Source organism: Lepidochelys kempii, chromosome 1 (genome assembly GCF_965140285.1).
Source record: "Lepidochelys kempii isolate rLepKem1 chromosome 1, rLepKem1.hap1, whole genome shotgun sequence".
Lineage (NCBI taxonomy): Eukaryota > Metazoa > Chordata > Testudines > Cheloniidae > Lepidochelys > Lepidochelys kempii.
The window spans coordinates 311,427,545-311,446,923 of NC_136380.1; the positions used below are offsets into that span (position 1 = coordinate 311,427,545).

At 41.2% G+C, this 19,379-nt stretch overlaps 1 protein-coding gene across 1 annotated transcript; it reads left to right on the forward strand.

The window, feature by feature from the left end:
• Window positions 1-253: 253 nt before the first annotated feature.
• Window positions 254-9,561, forward strand: LOC140906877 (hyaluronidase-1). The gene is made up of 3 exons (XM_073331733.1): window positions 254-1,174; window positions 7,801-7,890; window positions 9,133-9,561. Exons 1-3 carry the CDS (start codon window positions 254-256, stop codon window positions 9,559-9,561), a joined length of 1,440 nt encoding a protein of 479 aa, XP_073187834.1.
• Window positions 9,562-19,379: the final 9,818 nt, after the last annotated feature.

Consider the following 19,379-nt stretch of genomic DNA (forward strand, 5'->3'; position numbering starts at 1 on the left):
TGTAGAATAGTTTCCCCAGGTACACACCTCATCCTTGAAGGCATTTAAACACTGACTTATTTTTGTCCTGATTATAGTTTTGTCTTTGTCCATATCTGTTGTGAGTACAAAGTTAAAAAAGAAACTCAACATAAAAGCCATATCTTTGACACAATATCTGTCCTTGCTGTGAATACTGTTTTTTTAAAAAAGTCTCTTCTTGTTTTTGTTTTCAGGGAAACCATCGCATTAGCCCCAGCGAAAACAGTATACCATGTGCAATTTGTGGATTAAATGGATAGAAATTACAATGCTGCTTATTATGGTTGATGGCCAACTGTTCAAGCAGGCAAAGGCCCCGCTGCTACTCCACAAACCTTTCATTGTTGTTTGGAATGCACCTACGGAACAGTGCAGGCTGCGGTATAAGGTGGACCTAGATCTCAGTGTTTTTGACATTGCATCAAACACCAATGAAACTTTGAGTGGATCCAATGTGACAATCTTTTATCACACTCATTTGGGGCATTACCCCTATTATTTAGACACTGGGGTTCCTGTCAATGGAGGGGTGCCACAGAATGAGAGTCTGATAAAGCACCTTAACAAAGCTAAGTCTGACATTGACCATTCCATACCCATGAAGAAATTCCAAGGACTTGCAGTCATTGACTGGGAAAACTGGAGGCCCCAGTGGGACAGGAACTGGGGTAATAAAACCATTTATAGAAATAAGTCTCTCGAACTGGTTAGGAGATGCCATCCTCAGTGGTCAGAGGACAAAATTAGGAAAGTTGCTAAGGAAGAATTTGAAAATGCTGGCAAAAGTTTTATGAATAACACTATCCTTCTGGCTGAGCACATGAGACCGAATGGTCTGTGGGGTTATTATCTTTACCCAGACTGCTACAATTATGATTACAAAGAACATCCGAAAGCTTACACAGGTAGATGCCCAGACATTGAATCTTCCCGCAATGATCTTCTGCTTTGGCTGTGGAAAGAAAGTACCGCTCTTTATCCATCCATATATCTGGATTATATATTGAAGTCAAGTCCAAATGCTCTGAAGTTCGTTCACTATCGGGTTAAGGAAGCAATACGTATTGCCTCAGTTGCTAGAAAAGACTATGTTTTGCCTGTTTTTGTTTACTCCAGACCATTTTATGCCTATACTTTACATGTTTTGACAGAGGTAAGCAGACATATATAGAAATCTAAAGATTAGCCACACAATCTCTTGGAAAAAGCATATCCTAGGACTTTCTCCTTGTATAATAACAATTATAGATGCATTTCTGTTTCATATATAGAACTATCCTGGTAAAGAAAGACACTACAGTCATGGTACAAAACACTACAGCTTTCAATAGAGATCCTGCTCTGGTTTGGTCTATTACTGTACAATAATATTGTATTCTTTTTATGAGAGTAATTTAGAAGAAAGTACAAAGCAATTGTTTCCTTAAGTAATTAAATATTTCAGATTAATTCTTCAGTTTGAGAAATGGAGTTGACAAATCTCAGTGAAGTTTGAAATCCGCTAATATTAAGGGAAGATAAACGTTCATGAGAAAGGAATCTCAGGGTTGAGTTTATTTGTTTTCTTCCCAAAATGGAAGCTCCCTTAGTACAGAAATTAATGAGACATATCAACTAGGTAAGCCCAAGTTTAGCTTGGCGTTCCTAGCTCCTGCATGAGAAAACTTGCACAGAGGCAGAATGTGACAGCAGGCTTCTTAGAGGAAGGATGACTGTGTTCTCCTGGCCATATTGTTTTCTGAAAGTACAGTATGTCTGATCATGCACAGTAACTGAGTATCTGGGTTTTGGCTTTTTAAATCTACTGTATTACAAAAATACAATTTCTGTGTCATGTGACGCCTCTTCAGCCAATGATAATTGAAGGAAATATTTTAAAAAATACAATCAAAATATGCAGGTTACAAAATAAATGTACAGACATCAAGATTTCTGATAACATTGTGGTAATCATAACCCTTGTCTTGGATCTTGTCTATGCAACTGCTCAGAGCATGTAATTCCTGAATGGCTTCCTAAATAGCCTTTTGCTATAGGCTGGCCAACCCTGGACGTGGAAGGATTTGGTTTGATACATACTTGAGGTGTGGACCCAGTTGGAGGGAAGGGAGCTCCCTCCCGACAGAACAAATAGCCCTCTTTGGATACTGATGCCCCCTGCCCCGCCTCACAGCCCCACTCTTGGGTCATGGAGAGCTGTGGTGTTCCCCATACAAAAATGGTATCATGGTTGGTGGCTTGGAGTGTCAGGGGCTCAATATCAGGGCTGTATCCGTCTACTTTCGGTTGCCATGGGTGTATGTGCGTATTCAGTCCCACAGGTTCCAGAGTGCTCCCATCTGACTGCTCCAGTTTGGAGCTATGAGTGGGGGATTCCTGTTGGAGCTGTGCAGACCCAGGCAGTCTCTCTGGCTGCTTAGTGAGGAAACGCAAGGTATACAGCCACCTTTTCAGAAGCTTTCACTAACTTTGTGTGCCTCAGCTTGTTAGTTCTCAGCTGGAGACTCCTCCATGAGGCATCGGAGTTTCAGAGATACCAAGGATTTTTTTCCATGGGAACTACCTGTCCTCAGCACCTCTGACAAAATCAGGCACCCAGGGGTGAAATCCTGGCCCCACTGAAGCCAATGGGAGTTTTTCTATTGACTTCAGCAGAGTTAGGATTCCACCCATGGTGTCTCCATCTGAGAACTCAAAATAGAGGCACACAAAGTTAGTGAATACTTCAGCAAGCATTGGCTCTAATAGCTATGTTCATCATAAACATAGATCTCGGGATTAAAATGAAAATACCATTACCACTAGCTAAACATCCTATAATATGAAATCTAGCACAATTATATATTATGCAAACCTTCGAACATACGAGGCTGTACAAAGTTAATTGTTTACCTGGACCTAGCTTCCACATTCGATAATAGTAACTGAAAATGATATTGCCCATAAGTTACCCTTTTATCCACTGGGCTGTATTTTAGTTGCATATCACCTTTTCCAATCTGGATGTTTCAGAGATCTTTTCTAAAACATTCAGCACCTGTGTGCACAGCCCATTCACAGCAGGGGGAAGCCCCTGTGAGGAATATTCAAATATATACTTTGTAGTGAAAACAAAATATACATCTTCAAAGACTGATCATGGGTGCCAGGCTTGTAGCTTCTCCGGACTACATATTTGGCAGCATGAGCTCTATGAGTGCAGCTTGGGGACTGGCAGGCTTTTTATAGATAGAGCACCGGAAAGAGCTCCAAATGCCAATGATCAGGAAAACAATGTTCATGGTTTTATTGTTTTAAATCTATTGTTTCACAGCCCTGATGTCCTCAAATGATTTTATATCAGCTCTTGTGAAACATAGTTGGACACTGTTACCTACTGTAACCTCACACTCTGCACTGCTCCAGTAGCAGACAGGACAACCAACTGTAGCTCAGAGAGTCAGAGATTCCTTCCCAGCACCCTGAACCCTGGGGAAAGTTGCACTTCTTTTTCTGGAGCACTTTACATCTCCCTATAACCCCCATCAGCTACTCTGGGCAGCAAATATAGGAGGAACAGAAACAAATCTACTCACACTCCCCACTCCGCCTTGCTAACAATGCAGAGTAGCTCCCTGTTCTCTTCCCTGTAGTCATAATGTGAGCAAGGCTGAGCAAGGGGGGAGGGTAATAGGGACTTTACTCCCCCTTATGCCCTACCATGGCTGAGCAAGAGTGGGGCAATCTAGCCCTATGGAAATTTAGCTTTTGTTTGGTTGCTGACAGAATAAGATGTGGTGCACAAGTACAGTAACATGTACAGTGTTAAAGATACAGCAAGTGCCACAATGAAAAAAATTAAGTTGAAGCAACAGTTGTGGGAACCACCAGAAAGAGCTGCAGGTATAAGAGCCCCACGAAAGACAAAAATTCCGAGGCCAGAAATATCCCTGCAATTGGGTCCCCCCTGCCTCATTTCTCTTTGCAAATCATTTGCCAACAGATCCTAACTTCTATGAATGGCTTTCCTATCTCTAAGTATTCACCACATAATTTATGCAAATGATTCTCTATATTGATGCTCTAGGGTGTTCAGAAACTGTCCCCCTAGACTACTTGCTATTAATAATGTGTGATCAGTGATTGAAGTTACATGGCATTGTTTCTGCTCCCTGACTGGAAGAACAAATCTTTTCATAAAGCAGAATGACAAATAAATGATGAATAATGAATAACAGCGACTCTCGTTCATGTAGAAATACCTGTGTCCTCATGTCACGGTGTGTATTTGTACAAAGGCCATTCCCCATGAACAAAGCCACCTTTGCACAAATATTCTCCTATATAGAATAAGATGGGATATGACTAGATTGAAACAAAGAGCCATTCAGAATTTGAAGTAAAGATCACAAACATTTTTCAATACAAAATGAAATCACCCAGCGAATCAAACTGTGGAAGGAGCCCTGGTGAGACAGGAGTTCCCTTTTTGTTTATACTCTACCCCAGGGGGCTAGTCCAGAACACCAGCTCAGGAGCAGAATCTTGAGGGTCTTTGGTTGCTGGGAACAGCATCCAAAACTTGGAACAGTACCTTGAGCATCAGCAGAGAGAGGAGGAAACCAGGGTATTGTGGGGAAATGTTGGTATGCTAAGCAGCTGTTGAGTCACAGGTAGGGGATGAGGGAAGATAAACAAACATCTTATAAAATGGAGCCTTTAAGTATTTTAAGTCCCTCTCTTTCCTCCGTATGGCTCCTCTAGGGGTGGGGAGAGCAAGGAGAAGAGCATCTAACTACCTAAGCTATCTACTTATCTATGTACTTATGTGGCCACTGTCACCATAGGATCTGAGCACCTCACAGTCTTTTAATGTATTTGGCCTCACAGCATCCCTATGAGGAAAGGAAGTGCGATTATCTGAAGCACAGAGAGGCTAAGTGACTTGCCCAACATCACATTGGAAGTCTATGGTGATGGGAATTAAACCCTGGGGCTCCTGACATCGAGGCCAGTGACCTCACCACTGGACCATACTTCCGTAAAAGTCCATATTTTCTATTCTTCTGCGAGTGCTATCCCTCTGGGTGCTCCACTTTAGGTGTTGGTGCAGCCCTGCCGGACACTGCTGCCAAAAATCTCCGATTGATGGTGCAGGGACACACCGACACCGAAAGTGGAACACCCACAGCGACACACGTCTCGAAGAACCTCAGAAGCTGCACAAAGTGAATAACCCTCTCTGTTCAGTTTTTGGTTCATTCAAACGTGTTTGATATATCGACCCCTTATTTTGTCTGACTGAGACGCGATCACCAAGTTGTTAATGAGATCGGAACTGCGTGTTGTGCTAGTTCACTGTACCCCCATGTGGTTGATTTAAAACAGTCAGGGTCCAGGATTTATGGTTTTATAATCTTTGCGAAGTGTTTCGCAGAAGAAAAGGGCTAGGGATCATCCATTACCAAAAAGAAAAGGAGGACTTGTGAGACACCTTAGAGACTAACAAATTTATTTGAGCATAAGCTTTCGTACTCCTTTTCTTTTTGCGAATACAGACTAACACGGCCACTACCAAGAGTTTTAACTATATCCTAAAGTCACTCAACTTTTCAAAGTTTGATCTTTTAGCCGAACATGTTTTTTACTGCTAAACTAAAGCCAATAAAAAACGCACCACCATTTTCAACATGAAAGTAACACCAGTGACATACCCTACTCTCTTCTTCTGCAGAAAGCACTGAACTATATGATTTTAGCTATAATAAAGTGCTCTCAAGAACTGCTTGGGTGATCAGCAGCACTATGAACTGCAGGTGAGCCCAATAACATGGCATAGTGCTGTGAAACCTACACGATGGACCAATAGGCAAACCCAGTTCTTTAAAATATCTCCATGATTTCCAATATTATTTCATCTGACCTTTAGTTAAAGGTCACCTTCACCACTCATGTGTCCCAGGAATCCTCCTCATATTCTTCTCCAATAATTCCGCACACTCTCCTTTTACTCAACCACTGATTTGTGTCTTCACTTTCTTGAACAATAAACATTTCAGGACAGCAAAGTCCTTACTTATAAACTGCTAGGTGCATTTAGAGAGCTATGTGTGATTTTTAAAAAAACAATAAATAACATTAATAATAATGACAGGTTTCAGAGTAACAGCCGTGTTAGTCTGTATTCGCAAAAAGAAAAGGAGTACTTGTGGCACCTTAGAGAAAAACCAATTTATTTGAGCATAAGCTTTCGTGAGCTACAGCTCACTTCATCGGATGCATACTGTAGCTTATGCTCAAATAAATTGGTTAGTCTCTAAGGTGCCACAAGTCCTCCTTTTCTTATTAATAATAATGGAGACATCCAGTTTTATCTATCTGTAGTTCTAACACACCTGCTGCCATCACATGATCATCCCCTGGGCCCTTGGGTGATTTCACAGTGATGGAGACAAGATAAGGAAACCGTATCAATATGCTATCAAGCACCAGCCAGTTTATAACATTTGCTGGTTCTTTATGAAATGTTTGTATTTCTCTTTGCGAAGGCTGCACAGTCAGTGTCCCTAGCCTCAGGGGATGGGAGGAAAAGCACTGACATTCCCAAATGAAAGTCACTTGCTAGGGATCTAGGGGATGGATAAGAAAGGTAGTTGCTCTGGGTTCTGTTTATTTATTTCCCCCCCTTCCCTGCTAAATGCTCCATTTCCCCGTAGCATCTTTTTACATTGGGAGGGTTCCCCAGCCTCTCTTTTTCTGGTATTATGAAGTGCTCAAACATATTGCTACACTGACACTAAGGAAGCCAGATCTGAACACAGTTTTTGTATTGGTATAATTACATTGTGATTTTTTACCAAAATAGCTACATCAGTACAACCCAAGCACAGCCTAAGTTATGCCAATACATAAGAACGGCCATATTGGACCAGACCTGTGGTCCATCTAACCAGTATCCCATCTTCCAACAGTAGCCAATGTCAGGGGCTTCAGAGGGAATGACTAGAACAGGCAATCATTAAGTATAAAAGCGCTTATACTGATATGGTTTATTTCCCTTCCTGTACAGGAATAAGTTAACTTGGTGTACAGTTCTACCTGGTGTATGTGCTGTTATTATGGGTGTAATTGTGTCTGCCAATCTCTATACCAGTATAGTTAAAGTGGTACAACCTGTGTGTATGGACAAGGCCTCAGAACTGCAAATACTCATGGACTGACTAAATGACAAACTATCATAGTTATAATCCCTTGCAAAAGAGGTACTAGAGTATTCTATACGAATTGTCCACTACAGTTCAGAAGAGTGTCACTGCCTTTCTGCTCCTCCCATCTGTCTGGAGAAATCATTCTGAATATACTACAACACACTGAAACATCAATAGGAAGGTGCATTTATTTGTGTGGATAAGCAAAACATTTTTTAAAAATTATTTTAACTATTTCCCCCCCCACCACCCCTTTGCAGTTTCTGCTGTAAGTCAATGTTCAGAATGAGTCAGTGAGTCCCTGGATCTATTGTTGTTATTCTCTATTACTTGTATTGTGATAGCACCTAGAAGTCCCAGACGTGGGCCATGACCCCATTGTGCTAGAAGCTGTAGAAGCATAGAACAAAAGACAGTCCCTGCCCCAAGGATTCGGGAGCTCATTGTGGGCCTTTTTGAATATGAAGATTCGTAAATCAACATCTCCTCTGGAGAAAAGTAGTGCTTAAATGTTAGTGTGTCCTCTGCTGTATTTGATTCTATGGGTTCTGATGCTTTTCCAATGTCCAGTTTTGATACTTTCCTCTTTCAGACTGACCTGGTGAACACTATTGGAGAGAGTGCTGCTTTGGGGGCAGCAGGGGTTGTCCTTTGGGGAAGCATGCAGTATGCCAGCTCAAAGGTAGGTGGGGTGGATTTACAAACATTCACGGGTTAAGTGCTATGTCCTTGATAAGAGACTCTCTCCCCACCCGTCCTCATTTCTACCATTTTACATCCTTACCATGAAGCTCTCCCTCACCCATCACTGTCACCAGCCTTTTGGCTGAAGATGACTGCTTGGGAGTCCTTTCACCTTGTTAACAACATACTTATATTAGCCATTGCTTCTTAGGAACCACATCCAGGGACCAAACATGGATGACATCCATAGCAGTGAAAAGCTCTGATACCAAGATAATAAGATACAGTTTGAAACACTGAAATGTAAATGTAAACAGTCTGTTTAACAGTGTGCTGCTTGCATAATCTGTACATTACTAAACACAAGGCTAAGTATTTGGCAGGGGATGAGATGCAGAACATTTTTCACAGACCAAATGTTGAGCGTTGTCCTAAATTTTATAACACAGTCATTGGTGGAATATAATCCCAACCTAAGAAAAGTCCTGCTCCTCCTCATAAGGCCCCAGGACTCACCTAAAGAAGTCTTATAATCCCCTCTCCTGGAATTACCAAAGGTGACAGAAGGTTGCATTGTGTATCCTTGCAAGGCACCTGATAGGCCAGCTCCCTCACCTCACTCTTGGAAAGGCTGCAGGTGGAGAAGGCAAGTTGACCTTTGATAGGGCATTAGCAATACAGGAAGACACAACCTCTTTCAATGTTTGATCCTGCTACTATCAAAGTCAATGGCAAAACTCCCATTGACTGCAGTGGCGTGGGATGAACTCCCAAACCAGTTCAGCGACCTAACATGGAGCTGAAAAAAACAAAACCTATTTTTCCACATTGCACACCAGCCAGTAAAAATTGTCTAGTAGCTACTAGGTTAAAGGATTATGGTGATCAGTGTAGAAATCCCTAGTGCTAAAGCAGTGTGTCAATAGATGTTTAAAACTTCTTTTATTTTAAATCATTCCTTTTCAACAATCACTAGAAAACCTTATTTTTAATAAAACATTCAATATGTTGCTACCAGGCACCCAAAAGAGAAAAGCAAGATTATAATAAAGGGCAATATCTTACTGGCCTTCCCATGAATGCGGATTAAGCCAGGGGGCCAATCACATGAGTAAAGCCTACAGGATTTATCTCAGTATATCACTTCAGCCAGTTCCATGTTAATGTTCTACCAAAAATATGGAAACTTGGACATAACTCTGGTTACTGATTAACATGTCACACTCTTGTTTTCCTGCAGGAGAGCTGTTCAGTTGTGAAAAAATACATAGATGGCCCCTTAGGACATTATGTCATTAATGTGACCTCAGCAGCCAAACTCTGCAGTAAAGTTCTGTGTAAGAAGAATGGGAGATGCATCCGTAAAATTAGTGACTCTTCTGCTTATCTGCACTTGCCGCCCAATAGTTTTGAGATTAGGGTCCACCATTCTGAAAAAGGCCCAAGATTCTTTGTGACTGGAAAACCTAAACCAGAAGACATAAAGGCCATGAAGCAAAGCTTCACATGTCAGTGTTACCAAGGCTGGACTGGGATATTTTGTGAACTGCCTGACCGAAGTGTATTTGAACAATGGGCTCACACTCTGTTTAATAGATCAAAAAATCAAATGCTCAACCTTCTCTTATTTGGATCCATGCAGATTTTTCTGCTTCTCACTGTACACTAATGTTTCTTACAAGGAAGCAAGAAACGTTGCAGTTGAGACTTCAGATCTCCTTGCTTAGCAAGTTTCTATTTAGATGGGAAATGGTGTTGCAGACTGTTGCTTTATTTTCATTCTGCTCTGTTTAAGTACCAATCCTACTGGTCAAGGCAGCGTTTTTGCACAGAGTGTTAAGGAGATTTCAAATGCATCTCCCTCTTACTGGCCCCACTCGTACTGTTCTAGCTCATTCCTTAATTAGTCAAAACTCTACTGATCCATTGGGAGTTTTGCTCGAGTGAGAAGCAAGTAAAGCTGGGTAAAGACTTCAGGATTTATCCTTAGACAAGCAGAAAAAAAGGATGTAAAGACCATTTATTTCAAAGGCTGGATGATTTAGAACACATTAATTCTGAGGATCTTCCCATTGACCAGGGGTCTAGTCTGTACTCCTTTGTCCTGTTGATTCACAAGCTGCTGTTTGACTAAAGACTGGGCCTGTCTGCAGTTTCTGATAACCCAGTTCAATCTTTGCTACTTATTAAAAAAATCACCTCTAAAATCCATTCAGGTCTGGGATTCTCAGTCTCCTGATTGCTGGGAGGTGGGATGCTCCACTCTCCTTCCTTCCAGATAGGGAGCGTTGTGTGCTCCTCACTGCCTCTTGGGCACTGAATTCCCTACCTTCCACCCTGCTCAACCTACATATAGATGGTAGAACACTCCTGTGACTGATGCTCCACTTGCCCTGCCCATCACCAGACTGAGTTAGTGGATTAGAGAGATCCATCAAGAGCAGGAAATGGTGAGCAGCCTCCACAGAAACCCTCTGGGAACATATCATCCTCTCTTTCAGGAAGGAGGGAGAAAATGGAGCACCCCACCTCCCACAAGCTCTGCCCTGGCTCCCATGTAGGGGACCCTGATCTAGATGATAGGGTCAGCACCTTGTAGCCTGATCCTCTTTTAAGTAGGGCTAGTGGAAAGATGGACTGAATAATTACTAGTGAATATAGTATCCAAGAAATGGCCCATCATACTAGTCCTATTTTTCAGTTGAAACTATATTTTAAAACATTAATTTAAAATAAGGCACTGGCCCATTTTCTCACAGGAATGCATCTATTTTTCAAAAAATTCTATCTTATATACAGTAGGTTTTTTAAAAAGTCATATATAAGTGACTTGATCAAATGGGTGACAAAACCAAGAAAAATTCTCTCTCTCTCTCTCTGAACTGAGTTGCTAGGTACAATATAAAAGTTGTTTTCTCTTGGAACTTCCAAATGATGGGTTGTGTAGAGTACTCACCTAGAGCAGTGTGCACTGAAATAATGAGAGACCTATGCTTGGATCGAAGAGAATATGGATACAATCCTTTACCCTGAGCAATCTGAGAGTTTATACTGATTATTCATGGTCAGAATTTGCCATCCTTACTCACACTGAGTAGCATCATATTCCATGAGTAGCTCCACTAAAATCAGTGAGACTACTCTCAGGGGAAAGTGCTACTCAACATGAGTAAGGGTGGCAGAATTTGGCCTCAGCTAGAGGCCATTCTTGATACTGGACTAAGTCTTGCTCAAGTAAAGCAAGTTACTTAAGACATTAATCTGCATATAGCACAATAAAATTCTTCTGTATATTTTGTATTGTTTGTACATCTTAAATTTATCCCCAACCATTACTGTAAAATAGGAGTCAGATTCCCAGCTGGTGAAAGCTCCGATGCTCAGATTTGCACCAGTTAAAAATCTAGCTCATAACAGAATTATAATGGATATTTTAAGGTTGCAACGACCAGTTTAAACCAAGACACTTAAGTGGGACTGACTTCAGTTAAATAGAGATCTAGTACAAGTCTTAGTATTCTGAGTCACCACTGTAATGATATGTTGGGCTGAAATGCAACAATAAAGGTTCACAACTCAACTTTTACTTTGTATCACGTAACTCGAATGGCTGACAGCAAATCTGAAGGTAAAAATCTTTTTTTTTTTGGGGGGGGTTGTTATTTGTAATTAAAAAGAAAACTTTTAGTACTGTGCCTAGAAATCATTACATTTTAAAAATTTTGTGTATGCTGTGCTTTAGTTCTTTTCATGTTCAGTGTTCGTTGAGGTTAAAAGAAAAGTTAAGCATACATTCAATCCACCTCATTTTAACACATGCATTTGAAACAATGAGCTTAATTTTGTTAAATATGTGTCATAAGTAACAGGTTTGCTTTTTGGATTTGACATTTCTGTATTGTAGAAGAGTAGCCTAATTTGTTTTCATAAGCCACACTGTGGGGTAAAAATATAATGTTATTAGGCATATGTTAAGTGTTAGTTAAATGGTAGTGTTTATTTTTAGCTTATTTCATGTTTTATACTGTAAAGTATTTCTTCTATTTATACAGATTTTAAAGAATAAAATACTCAATATACTTAACAATATACACAAATTATTTGGTAATATAAATGAACCTAAGTGAAATTAACACAAGATCTTCCATGAAAAGAGTGCTGGTACCTTGTGTAACGTTTTATATAAAACGGTATGAACATAGGGGCCAAATCCCAAAGTTTTAATCGAGGGAAAAATTCCCATTTTAGTCAAAGGGCCATATCCTCAGTTGGTGTTAACTGGCATAATGCCACTGAAGTCCTTGGAGGTACGTCAGTTAACATCTGCTGAAGATCTGGCCCAAAGGCCCTGTTTCTGCTCCGATTTACCATTTTGACAGCAGTGTAGCTCACTGATTTCATTGAAGTTACATCTGGTTTACACCAGATTTAGTGATAGCAGAGTCAGCCTCAATGGAAGGTTTGCCAGGGACTAAGTAAAAGTCTTTAGGGTTTGTCCCATATACTGCTATGAAGTATTGTGAGCCAAATTCTCCTCGCAGACTTCAGTTGCGTTCCCTGGTAGTTGCCAGAAGAATTTGGCCTGGGATTTTTAATTCTTTAATATAATCAATGGAACTCAACATATAACTGAGTATGATTTTACAGATCTGAATTTTATATTTTGATTAGTAATCTTTGAGTACTTCCTGGTGTAAGAAGAAGGATTTTATAATTATGAGTCAGTTAGAAAGTGGTTTTCTTTAAGGCTACAGTACTCAACATGGGGCCCAATTAGCACACAGCTGCAGCCCAGCTCAGCTGTGTGCTAAAGGCTGTGGGCTCTCAGCTGCTTGCCACGCGGCAGGGTCCGGGTCCAGCAGGGTCTGGGTCAGGGTCCTCGTTGCCCCCTGTCCCCTCATGGCAGGGGTCAGGTTGAGGGTCAGGGGTCCCCGCACAGCAGGGTCCAGGTCTCTCCGCTCCTGCCCCCACTCTGTGGAGGGGTCTCTGGACAGAAGGCACTGAGCATAGGGGGTTTGTGGGCGGGGGCTTAGGCGGGAGGCCCAGGTAATACTTTGTGGCCCACATTGATAAATAGGTTGAGAGCCACTGCTTTAAGGGGCTCTGTTACTATTGTCACAGATCTTAGCAAGAGCTACTTTCTGGCCATGCACTAGGACTGCTGTGAAGGGAATCTAAACCTCTGTGCTCTGGATTCCATGGGTTGTGTTAAGCTTCTGGAGCCCAAATGGAGTCTAGCCACCTCCCCAGTCTCTGGCTCACGAGGCACACTCTCAGGCGCAGATCTTCTATCTGGCACCCCTCTCCAAGTACTGGAACCCGCTCTCCAGGCGCTTCGCCCCTCTGGATGCAGCGTGGGCCCCTGACTCCTCAATACTTAAACCCAGAACTCTACCCAACAGCTGTGAAGCTTTTGGTTTGCAGTTAAATTATCTCAGGGCATGCATTGACACACACTTCATTCAGTCAACTTTATGCTCCTTATGTTCAATCATGTAAAGCACAGGAAAGTACAGATCACACAAAACAACAGAACTTCATAAATGCAATGTCCCTCGCTAGCTTACCCTTCCATTGAGTCACCCGCTTCTTTTGTTCTCCTCCTGATAACTTTCCATTACTTTCAACCCTGCTCCCTTCAGACAAGAGGAGGAAGTGTCTTCTCCCGGCTACAGCAAACCCAGTATCTCAAGGTGTTTTACTTTGAATCGACAACCATTGAGTGCTGATCACTCATAGTTGTCTCTGGCCTGGCACAGACCTGATACAACCCTGCTAACTCATTGGGGCTCCACATACATATAGGCTTTCCGTGAGACAATAACTTCATGATCTAATTTCATAAAATTATCCACAATTCAGAAGTGGGACAGACAGAACCTCCAGTTCATCACAACTATGACAACCTTAATATGTCTATAAAAGGCCACAGAGCATTAGGAGTATTATTGTACTTTTTCATTGAAAGCTGTGACCATAACACCTTACAATGTGGCATTCAGCCTCTGCCATTGCCCCTTACTTGGCAGTGAGGAGCTTGGCAAGTGGTCTGGCGCACAGCAGGACTGTATCGCTCGTATCACCCTGTAGGTGCAGCCAGCCAACTCCAGTAGAAGAGGCCGGTATGGAGAGAGGTGAAGCCATCACCCCCTCTTCTTCATTCTCCCCTCTTTTGAGCTGCCAAGTGAGTGGTTCCTGACCCTCAAGTGCAGGGACCACAATTATGACGGGCATCTGTTGAACTTTCCTGCCTGACACAGTCTGGCTGTTAAAGGGTGGGAAGGATGGGTTTTTTGGTCATAAGCATCTACACGTTCTTTTATTTCCAATTGACATTAAATTAATGTGAATCTTGACAGGGTTTGAAGCCCAGACCCTCAAAGGTATTTAGATACCTGCCTCCCATTGAAATATAGGGGCTTAAAACTAACTAACTAAAAAAGTAAACCTTCTTTGAAGTTTAAAGATGTTTGGTTAATGTTTTTGCCCTGTTATGCGTGCCTTTGTGTTTGCTGATACTGGTAGGACCAGATGCAGACATATCATGTAAATGGCCTTTCTTGCAAAAACCCAACCACCTGGAGGATACAGGGGACATATTACCTCACCATTTTTTATTAGTTCATTGATGTCCCCACAATGTGGTTGCGATCTGTGCATTATCACTCATGTATCAACCAGTATTTGTTCTGCATGGTTGCACTGCTGCTTTCTTGCCATACTTCTGATCAAGCCAGAATCCATGTACTATTGTACAAATAATAAACAGGAAATAGTGAGATCTCACAAACCAGTCAAATTACAGCTTTCATCCAAGCCCGTTTAACACACCATAATTGTTATTAGTGGGACTCACCAGATGGTGCTGTTACACATAGTCTTACAAGTTCTTTTTCTTAGCATGTGCACACTGTTCAGTCTTTGAAAAAATGCTTCATTGCTGTTAGTTTTGTGGTATGGTATTTTGGGGGGAGTTCTGGCAAGCAGCAGGGCAGTTTCCTCTTTGCTTAATTTTGCAAACTAAATTCTTTAGGCACAGTTTCTCCCTGGGAGCTGGTCACTGGTGTTTTGGCTGAGATTTCTGAAAAAGGGAATTTTCTGCTAGCCATGTGTGACCACCTCTGTTCCAGGACTGGTGTCTATAGTCTGTAATAAACAAGTTTCACAATGAATATACACAGACTACTACTAGTACTGATTTATCTTCCAACTGGAAGCTGATCTGTAAGGCCCTGACGTCTGCTACCCTACAGCAAAAAGCTAGCAATACCATCACAACTACGTGTTCAGATTACACATTTGCTCTCCTTGTAACTTGCATTTTAGCCAGTTGAAATTTCTCAAATTGTAAAATTCAGAAAAATGTTTTGTTTAGTTTGTCCCCCTGTCTTTTTGACTAGCTGTAGCCGTGGGACCTAAGCAACACAAATATTTGTTATCCAGTCTTATATTCCATTGCTGGTAGGTTTTTCTTCAAGCACTGAACAGTTCTAGGCCTGGTCCTGTATTTCTTTTGCCCCCAAAACTGAAGTAAAAATAAACAAAATCATCACCCACAAACAGGAAGGGGCAGACCAGAAGTAATACAAACTTGAGACCCAGTATCTTGCATCCAAAACTTTCACTGAGGTCAAAAGAGTGACCCCAGTAATGAATTTGTCCCACTATGTTTTTTTCCAGTGCTGTAAGCTGTCTCTTTTCCATGTCTGGAGATGACTTACCCCCAAACCATGAAGTTTGAATTGTTATTAGGGTTGTTTGTGTGGTAAGCATGACAAGTAGATTCATTTTAGCCAGCTGATTTGATAATGGGGGGTTGTATGCTTTGATCAAGCTATGAATGTAAAGTAAGTGGTGAAGCTGTGAGAAGGTTTAAAAGTGGTCAGGTAAGTCCCTTTTTAAAGTCCAAGTCTAAAGGGTCAGAGATTGGAGTGGCTTGTTTGAATTTAATAGTGTGACCATTTTTACATTTTACCCACTTTTTCCTCATTGCTGAGGTATGTAGATATTAATGGGAGGAAAATAGGAATAATGTGGTTAGAGAACACAGGGAGATCTAAAAGAAAACAAAAATGAGAATAAAATAGAATGAATGCTCAGATCAGTTATGAGTCATGACACTGTACATGCAAGTAAGTGTGTCTGTGAGAAATTTGTATTTAATAATCTCTAGTAAAAAGTTATAGTGCTCATTAAATGTAAACTGTATTTCAAATAAGCATATTAAAAATGCACTGGTTTTTTTCTGAGAATTTTTACTCCATAAACTAGAATTACATCATAAAACTTTGATTAATGAGACATTTATAGAGTGTTTTGCCACCTGAACTCTGATATACTTAGCATGCAGTGGCGGCCAGAACATATTCTTGTTTACATAACAGGGAAAGTAGTTTCCTGTCAATCTGTGCCAGGCTCAGACAGTAGGAGTATTTGCAAACACAGATTATTCTAAAAATAAATTGGAAATGATAGTTCTGTGCACTTTGAAGGATGGCAAGCTGGAAGCAATAAGGTTTCTTAAAGGCAAAAATCCAGGCCTCTCAAAAAACCCAATGTCTGGATTTGTTTAATAAGATTAAAGCAAGTGCGTTGTTTTTGTGGAAATAAGTAGTACACTAAATTATAAGAAGAATGTACTTACAGTTAAACTTCACCATGTTCTCAAATTACAATAGGCTAGTTCATCTCTGGTTTAATACCACTGAATTTATCCCAATGTCTTTGTTTTCTGATTCACTAAATATACTGTTTAAGTGGCAATAGAAGAACAATGGATTTTTTTTTTCAATTTGATGTAAAAGAAGCAAGACAGTTGACACAGGAGTGATGCTTTTGGTTTTTTTACTCCCTCAGGAGTACAGCTCCAGGCAGCTACATAATCTTATATGGCATTTACGATTTGTGCTCAGACTCAGATTGTATGCAATATGTAACTTCATTTGCATAGGAGGCTAAAAACACCTAACAATCAAAAATAAACAGAAATGGATGGTATTCCAAATGACAATATGTCAGTGGTCTCTACTCTGGTTTACTCCTTCTGTTTTAACAAACTTGATTAAATGTGATCACTTGAGAAAATTAATATTTTTTCTCTACGGCAATGTGTCTCCATATTGGCAGTCTGTTACATTATAGAGATCATAGATATCTGAGCAATTTTTTCCCTTATAAAATGGACTTCTGTTCTTAATCTGAGGTTAAGTGAAACAACAGATTTACCTTGCAGTACTCTAACATTTGTTTAAAGGAACACACCAAGCTATCTCTTCCTGTCCCCCCCTTGATAGCCAAATAGTTTAATCGGTGTGAGCAACTTTTAGAATGGAATAAAATAAGATTCCATGCTAACAACAATCCTCTCAGTCAAACAGATGACAGATTATTAACAGAAATTTTTTTAGGGGCCTCTTTCAGAGGTTGGCTTTTTTAGGCCTGAACATTAAAATATCTTATTTTCTCTCTCTCTGTGCTTGCTGCTTACCTTTGTTCTTTATTTGCCAGTCAATAATTGAGAAAATCATCCCAGATTTCCCTCATATAGAGCCAGGTTCTGCCATGCTTACTCGTATTGGGGAGTATCTTACTGTGACGTTCCCCTCTGGTATTGTCTGGACCGGTGATCTGCTAGGTCACTCCAATCTGGCTGATTCCCCAATTTACAGCATGTTTTAGTGACCACCATACAACACAATCCTGATAACTTCTTATGTATTCATGAAACACATATATGGCTAGAGAAATGACTTTCAGCAGATCATAACCTTTCCCCTGATACCTTACAAGGCATGCTTTATGTGTAAGATCATACTTATATGAAAATGAGGAATATGGGGGTTACAGTACGCTCCCCCAAGGTATAGATTGTCACACTTACCTCTTGAGTAATCCCACTGAAATGGGACATGACCTAACTAAGGAATCTGGCACACAATGCATAGTTAGATTTTTGAAGGCCTGTCTGTGGATCAGCATGTGTCTTCACTAACCTGAGGTGGTACTGAGTCTGGGAACTGCCAGTTGTTCTCTGGATTCTTCTCTCCCACTGGAGAAGCTTTAGCAGCCAAAGTGAGTCTGGGGAGACTAAACTCATTGCCATTTCTGGGGATGAAGCCCTTGGATTCCCACTGGAGGGAATGGTTTGGTGGATATGCCAGAACTTCCTCTTCCCCATAAGCCTGGGGCCCTGTGGTGGCTTTCTGCACAGAGGTGAATTGGAGCTTCTGTGAGCTTTCAGATTACTCTAATGGGCAAAATGAATACAATTTTCTTGAGTCTCATGAGCTCAAACTTCATGTGTTACACACTATAAACAAGTCTACAGTGTTCGAAGTGAAGGTTATACAGAATAACAGGCATTGGGAGTTTGCCTGTGTGAGAACTCAGTCTGATGCACGTAGATCTGGAAAGAGCAGATCTAGTTCTTAGCATAATACTGTCTAGAAACTGTCATCCTTATATTATTATTATGACAACAACATACATAAGGGGTCCCTGGGTCACATAGCCCAACTGTAAATGTCCTAGGTAATAAACTAAACTGAAAGGGCAAGATTCACAAAGGAACTTAGGCAGTGTGATGCTGAGTGTCGCAATGCCTAACTTTTAGGCAACTAGAAAAATCACAGGATGACACTGATTCAAAAACTCTGAGTTAGGTGCCTAAATGCCCTATACAGTGCATGGGAAGTAAGAGGTACCTTACAAAAGCCAGCTTACTAGGCAGGGACCTGCCTTAAATTAGCCAAGGGGGGAGGTGTGTCCTAAGCCACACCCCTCTCACAGAGTTTGGCACATAAATCCAGGTTACAGGCAGGCACATATCTGTTAGCAATCTACAACCAGGAATCCTCCTGAAGCCAGGCTTAGGAGCCTCAGGTATTTCTTGCGAGAATGAGCTAGGCAGGTACCTAAGTCCACACAAAACCACTAAAGGAGGTGCTGGCGGCAGACCCACCCTAACAACTTTTAGCCTACTGGTTAAAGCACTCACGTGACATGTGGGAGATGCAGGTTTGAACAAAGGTCTCCTATCTCTCTGGTGAATGCTTTAACCACGGAGCTATGCCTATGGGACACTCTGGTGTGGGAGGGGTTCCTCAGAATCTCTGTTGAAGCTGCTGCACTGTGGATTAAAGAATTAAATAGTCATTGGGCCAGCAAGAGACAGAATTAGAACGACTTTGTAGCCTGGTGGTTAAGGCACTGACCTAGAAGATGGGAAACCCAGGGTCAAGTCCACCTGCTTAGTGACTCTTTAGTTATTTACACACAGTGGAACAGTTTCAACAGGAAAAACATAGACAGTCCCATACCACAATATTCCATAGCTCAGTGGTTCGAGCCTTCTCCTAACAAATAGGATTTGACCAGGGGTCTCTTTTCTTCCATTCTGGCACAGAGGAAAGAACTGATTGTGGGTTTCCCACATCCAAGGTAAGTGTTCTAACTACTGAGCTAAAAGTTATAAGGTGGGACCTGATC

Coding starts and splice junctions, on each gene's coding strand:
- LOC140906877 (XM_073331733.1), top strand. CDS start 254: ATGTGCAATTTGTGGATTAAATGGATAGAAATTACAATGCTGCTTATT. Junction 1,175..7,800: donor CTTTACATGTTTTGACAGAG/GTAAGCAGACAT, acceptor TTCCTCTTTCAG/ACTGACCTGGTGAACACTAT. Junction 7,891..9,132: donor TGCAGTATGCCAGCTCAAAG/GTAGGTGGGGTG, acceptor GTTTTCCTGCAG/GAGAGCTGTTCAGTTGTGAA.